Source organism: Mus caroli, chromosome 1 (assembly GCF_900094665.2).
Source record: "Mus caroli chromosome 1, CAROLI_EIJ_v1.1, whole genome shotgun sequence".
Taxonomy (NCBI): Eukaryota; Metazoa; Chordata; class Mammalia; order Rodentia; family Muridae; genus Mus; species Mus caroli.
In genome coordinates this window covers 30,750,023-30,756,870 of record NC_034570.1, presented here as the reverse complement: position 1 = coordinate 30,756,870, position 6,848 = coordinate 30,750,023, and the positions used below count along the sequence as shown (strand labels likewise).

The following is a 6,848-nucleotide window of genomic DNA, read 5'->3' as shown; positions in this document are numbered from 1 at the left end:
TAAAACATTACCTCCACTGAACTCTCGGGGCTTGTGGCTTCTGTATGATTGGAGTGTCTCCTAAGGACTTGTGTATAGAATTTAACCCACATTGGGAAGTAGTAAGAGTGGGGACTCCCTCCAACTATGGCAGTCAGGGGTTGGGCCACATAAGAATCTATTAGGATTAGATAGCTTAAGGGAAGAATCCCGTGAATAAATCCTGTGGCTTTATTAGAGGACACATAAGCATGTGCTTCCTCCTCCTCCTCTTCTTTCTTCTCCCTCTCTCCCTCTTCTTTCTTCTTCCTCCTCCTCCTTTTCTTTTTCCTCTCTCTCTCCCCACCCCTCTGTGTGTGTGTGTGTGTGTGTGTGTGTGTGTGTGACCCAGAATATGACCCTAGCTGTCATTCCTCAGGTGCCTTTCACCTTGTTCTGAGTCAGGCCCTCTCAGTAGACTGAAACTCACCAAGTGGGCTAGGCTAGCTGGGTCCCTGTCTCCTCAACACTGGGTTTTTCAGGCATGCAACCACACCTGTTTTTTTGTTTTTAAAATGTAGGTTCTGCAGATTAAATTCAGATCCTTATGCTTAATAAGACAAACATTTTAGCAACAGAACCACTTTCCCAGTTTTTCATGTTGTTTTAGACAGGGCCACCACTATGCAGCTCAACCTTGCTTAGAATTTGTGATCTTCCTGCCTATTCCTCCCGAGAACTGGGATTATAGGTAAGAAACAACCGACCATCTCATGCTTGGCTCACTCGCCACTCTGGTCATTTGCTGTGACCTGTCTTCAGGTAGAAAGGACTCTGCCAGAAAGGCTACCACAAGGTGTTCCTCTACTTTGGAGCAAAACTGGGGCAAAATGAACTGCTTTTTCTTTTTGCCAGGATTACTGACACATCACGTTGTGTGGCAAACCTTTATTCTTTGTGTTGAGTTGTGGAGCTGTGTGGCTAGCAACAGATAAGGAACTAAACTGGAGCTGATGCTAAGAACAGCTCTCTCTCAACATGACATATTTTCTATTAACTCATAATTTCTTTTTTAAAAAAGATTTATTTATTTATTTATTTATTTATTTATTTATTTAAACTGTAGCTGTCTTTGTCTTCAGATGCACCAGAAGAGGGCATCAGATCTCATTACAGGTGGTTGTGAGCCACCATGTGGTTGCTGGCAATTGAACTAGGACCTCCAGGAGAGTAGCCAGTGCTCCCAACCACTGAGCCATCTCTCCAGCCCCTCATAATTTCTTATAATGAATAATAAGGCTAGTTTTATTGAGACAGGACTCTGCCCAACTGACTTCAGACTTCCTATTGGTCAAGGATGGCCTTGAAATGATCCTCCTGCCTTCACCTCAGTGCTGGGACTCAAACCTAAGCTTCCTGCATGCTAGACACTCTGCCAGCCGCGAGGCATGCATGCCCAGAGACCTTTCTCTTTGCCACCTGAAAAATTTCCAAGTTAAAAGCTGAGCAGAGGGAGTCGCTGGTAACACATGGTACAGTCACTGCTGTTGGTGACAGTCCTTTCACCTGGTGTCACCTGTGCTCGTCTTATAATAAATGTTATGTTTCTACCTTTCGTAGTCTATGAGTTTTTCCTTACCCAGCACCTCACTTTGTGCAGGGGGAGGAGCACCTGCACCGGAACAGCCTTGCTGTCACCCCTGCCGAAATATGATGCAGGCCAATGCAATGCCTGGGAGGGCTAAGTCACCACAGACCACAGCACACAGTGACCTTTTCAGGGTTTATTCATCTGCTAACGTTCAGTCTCCATCTAGACAACGACAATTAGAAGACAACCAGTTGCTTTTCCATCATCAATTCCATATGAATAACCAAAGGATTCCTCCTCAACGCTTTTTTTTTTATTTTTTAATAAGAAGCTATAAATAAATAAAGCTTTAAAGCTCCCGGGTTCAAGTGGAACAGTTCCAGTTCAGACGCGTTGGCTGGACAGTTCTGTGGTCCCTGCCTCCCACTCTCGGAGCGGGGTGGGTGTCTGCAGGGCTGCAGGGTGCCTTGGGACTGAGTTATTAGTTTGTTGTGTTTGCATGGCCTTTCAGCCCCAAGGCACACTCCTGTAGGCAGAGTCCTTGGAGCTGGAGGGAGAGGGGAGCACCCTGTTCTGAGATGCCATGAGTACCAGGAAGCTGTGCCCCAAAGCAGGTAGCCTGAGCCTTAGGCAGGGGTGGACTGAAGATGCCTCGACATGGCGCTGGCCTGAGATGGGAGGGAACATTTTCCAAATGCAGCAAAGATTGAGAAGAGACCCGTGCTTCCGTGTGAGTCAGGATGGCGGGGCATATGTTAAAACATATTCCAGTATGTATAGAACAGATCCTATGTTCAGGTTGTGTACACATAAGGTTGTGAAGGGGGCGGCGGGGGCGGCAGGGGGGGCGGGGAGTACGTGGAGCTAGGGTACTTCCTGACAGAAGCAGCAGCAACCAACATGACCTGTAAAAGACCCCAGGGTTCCCCAAAATGCCCCAGACTCCTCACAGATATATATTCACTCTAAACTGAGCATCTAAACAAATTCCTCTCAGTGACCTTGACCTCCTAATTCATCTTGCTACCCACCTCCTCAGAGTGATCAACTACCATAAAGGCGGTGCTAGACTGGGCTGGACTGTGCATATCAGAACTCAACTTGCCTGTAGACCCCCAAGGTCAAGTGCCTGGTGCCTGAGTGTAGGCCCTATACCACACATGTGTGAAGATTAAGCCATTGCTCTAGGGCAGCAGCAACACCTGCTAACATCTGGAATATTGCTGTGCTACATATGGCCCCACTTTTGTCTGTGGTGACCTGCTCCTTCTTAGCCTGAGTGTTGAGTGAGACAGAGGCAGGAAGTGTGGGACCCGTCCTGTCTCAAGGTCAGCTCACAACCCATGGCTGCATGCTTATAGACTCTGAAAAAAGCCATGACACCCCCACTAGGGGCCTGCCAGGGATAGGGCACTTGGTAAGTGCTTAAACAAAACAAAACAAAACAAAACAAAAAACCCCGATATGCAACATGGCTTCTAGTCCAGTCCCTGGCTGGCTCACGGGTCTGCTGGAAATGGCCGGGTCAGACTTTGTAAAGGGTAAGAAGATGCAGGAGAGCCAGGGTGGGGAGGGTTATGCAGACAGGTCCCAGAAAGGACACCCAGGGTGGTTTCTTCCAACCTCAGCTGAGAATGGGAAAGTCCCCATCCTGGCCACCCAGTACCAACTCAGGTTGATGTGGCCCTATATCCCAGCCAAAGGATGCTTTTATGCATGGGATAGAAAGAGTTGCTGGTATGGTAGGAACATTGGCACACAAGCCCTTGTAGAAATGTTTCAGTGATGGGGAAGGGGCAGTGCATCAGAAAGCATAGGGATTGGTGGGGAGCTGGGGGTGGGGGGGAAGACCTCTTGGTGTCCATCCCTTTCCTGCTTGAACCTGGTTCCCCTAAAGCCAGGATACACCGTGGATTCTGATCATGCTCCAGACAGTGCAGAGGCCAGGTGCCAGACTTGAGTCTTCTCTGCCACAGCTGGGGCTGACCCTGACCTTGAAAGCAGCTTTGATAGGTGGGGGTTGGGGAGCACCCCAGGTCTGAGGATGCCTCAGAGACATGCTTGTATTCTCAAAGGAAAGGGCTCCCCAAGATTCTGGGTTATTAGGGGTCCTCAGAGGCCAAGGAGCTTCAACCAAGCTATTAGGAGCTAGTAACACGTTCCTAGGGGGCTGGTCGTTGGGTGCCAGTGCGTGCATAGTAGGTATGGGAGTCTCGGCTAAGCAGACACGTTCCCTCGCCAGTCTTTTTCAAATCCTTGTCAGTTTTAACTATGACACGGGGGCCAGAAGAGCAGGAAGGCCATCTGCCCCAGAGGTCCTACCCTGCCCCATCAAGGACTAGGGCATCCTACTAGCACCCGCTGCTCCGAACAGGAAGAACTGTTGGCCCCATTTCTTTCCCTGTTAAATCGTGCCCATCACTCTCTGCCCCTGACACTACTACCACTTCTCAATGATATGGCTCATGTAGTCCTCGGTGGGCACACGGCCCGGCTCTTCTGGGTCCTCCCGTGGCAGCGCTTCCTTGGAGCGGTGCAGGAGGCGCTCTTCTCGATTGCGCAGGCGCTGTTCCCTGCGCTCCAGCTGTCTCTTGTACTGGTAACGCTGCTGAAAGAGGTCCTTGGCATAGTCATACAGCTGCATGTCCAGGTCGTTGAGCTCCTCGATGTGGCGGATAGTGTCCTCATCCACCTCCACACCGCCCGCCCGCGTGCTGTTGTATTGCATGAATGGCCGGATGAACTTGAGGTTGAACGTCCGCTCAAATAGGTACTGCGTCTTGCGCTGGAACTCAGTGAGGCCGAAGAAGGCCATGCCTCGCAGGTTCTTCTTGGCGCTCTCCAGCAGCAACTGGGCCCGCTTGCTCTCGGGGATGAAAGACAGGTTGTAGCAGCCCACCAGGCTGAGGTCGGCCAGCATGCGCACCTGCCGGTTGTTGGCCAGGTTATAGGGGCAATCCATGAACTCCTGCAACGTGCAGCCCGACCAGTCTGTGCCCTCGTAGCAGGGCGGCAGCTCCTCTGGGGTCGGTGTGCGCCCGTCACACATGTGCAAGGAGGTCTTCCACGTGGCCCCACGCTGTACATGTCGCCATTCACTCAGGTAGCGGGATACGGGGTCTCGCAACAGGGTGATGTAGTAGAACTTTCTACAATGAGAACAGGGAAGAGATCAGTACGGTTGGAAAGGGGAGAGAGCTGCACCCACTGTGGTGACTATAGCTCTTTACCATGGACCCTTGGGCACATGACATCAAGTAAGTTCTCAGCTCTGCCATTCGTTTCGTTTCTGAGGAGAAAACCCTGGGTCTGAGGGATGGAACCTGTCAAGGGTATGCTTTATAAAGGGGGGTGAGGTGGGGGGGGCATGACGACCAGGCAGCTGAACTCTTTATATCCAGAATGGTCAGAGCAAGAGCGCAGATATGTAGGTGAAGGAGGCACTTCAGTTTCTCCTCCTCTGTGCAGCACAAACCCAGGGCAATGGGATGTCTCTCCTGTGCACATTCTGATGGCGGGTTTGGGGACATCAGGGCACTGTAGGCAGATGGATAAAATATGGTGCCCCCTCCTTTCCCAGACAATGAAAAGGAGCACACCCATGTGTGCCTGGCTAAGGCCTTGTTGAATTTCTGATTTCTCCATCCCCTACTGTAGGGGACCCACCAGCAGGTACTCTGCTGATATAGTGGGAGGATGAAAAGGTCCCAGCAGTTGCCACCATATATCCTGAAAGCCACAGGAGTGATAGTTCTGACAAAAGATAATCTGGTTCTTTACACAGAGACTGCAGAGGAAGCTCTTGGCCCTCCAATGTCTTTCTAGTCCGGTCCTTGGAGCTACTCCATGGCTGATTCAGGCCATGTTCTAGAAGGTTTCCAGGATGGAGAATATCCTGGAGAATGGGCTGCTCAAGGAGGGGGTTGGCAGTTTCTCCCAGAGGGTCAGATGGTGGCTGTACCCCTCAAAGGCTGGAGCAGAATGGGGTCCATCTGGCCCATGCTTGGGACCTATATACCTTGCTGGTATGTTGTGTGGTGGCCTCTGCCCTTTGGAAGCATTTGTGTCCTTAGTGTCTGTGATGGTTTGTATATGCTTGGCTCAGGGAGAGGCGCTATTAGGAGGTGTGGCTTTGTTCGAGTAGGCGTGTCACTGTGGTCGTGGGCTTTAAGACACTACTCCTAACTGCCTGGAAGTCAGTATTCTGCCAGCAGCCTTCAGATGAAGATGTAGAACTCTCAGCTCCTCCTGCACCATGCCTGCCTGGATGCTGCCATGTTCCTGCCTTGATGATATTGGACTGAACCTCTGAACCTTTAAGCCAGCCCCAGTTAAATGTTGTCCTTATGGGCCGGAGGCCCTAAGTTCAATTCCTGGCAACCACATGGTGGCTCCCTCATCTGTAATGGGATCCAATGCCCTCTCCTGGTGTGTCTAAAGACAGCAACAATGTACTCACATACATACATAAAATAAATAAATCTTAAAAAAACATCTTGACCTTTTAAGAGTTGCTTTAGTCATGGTGTCTGTTCACAGCAGTAAAACCCTAACTAAGACAGTGTCAGATGCGCATTAGTACTGAACAGGGTCAGACATCTCAACAGGGATTCCTTCCTCCTAGGGTGAGCTCTGTGCAGCTGAGAGCCAGCAGCCCCCAGGTCTAAGTTCTCTCACCTCAAGAATCTAGCATCTCATGCCCCATCTTATCGCTCACGTCACCCTGAGTTCAGCAATAGGCCAGGTACCCTGAAAAGACCCACTGTACCATCTAATGTTCCGTGAAGCACCATGCCTTCTATCTGCACGGTCACCTGGCTTATTGAACAGACAGACTGGTCTCAGAGGCCAGGTTTTCCCACAGATACAATAATAATGTTTATCAAGGAAAAACTGGCGTTAAAGAGATGATCAAGGTTAAAAAAAAAAATTTGCTGTTCTTCGAGAGATCAAAGGTCAGTACCCAGTACTAAGGTGGCTCACAACTGCTAGCAACTCCAACTCCAAGAGCTATGAGGTAGTTTTCTGTCTTTCTCAGTTACTTGTATGCGCATAAGTGCACACACACACACACACCCCAAAATAAATCTTAAAAGCAAATAGGGGGTGGAGAGATGGCTCAGTGGTTGTGAGCAGGCACTGCTTGGTTTGCAGAGTACTGGGACTTAGTTCCCAGTACCCACATCAGGTGGAGACTTCTGGGGACAGCACCTCACAGCTAAGGGCTGCAAGTGATGTCTCCAGGACACACCCACTTCCTATCTGCTTGGAATTCTGGGAAGTTGGTCTGTTTCAGACA

The 6,848-nt window shown here is 50.1% G+C and overlaps 1 protein-coding gene across 1 annotated transcript in view; it reads right to left on the bottom strand.

Annotated features, from left to right (window-relative positions):
- Positions 1-1,727: 1,727 nt before the first annotated feature.
- Positions 1,728-6,848, bottom strand: part of Hs6st1 (heparan sulfate 6-O-sulfotransferase 1) — a 37,030-nt gene continuing 31,909 nt past the window's right edge. Inside the window, exon 2 of the mRNA XM_021163006.2 lies at positions 1,728-4,698. Coding sequence (XP_021018665.1) covers positions 3,990-4,698 — 709 coding nt within the window. The 3' untranslated portion in view covers positions 1,728-3,989. The remainder of the gene's footprint in view (positions 4,699-6,848) is intronic.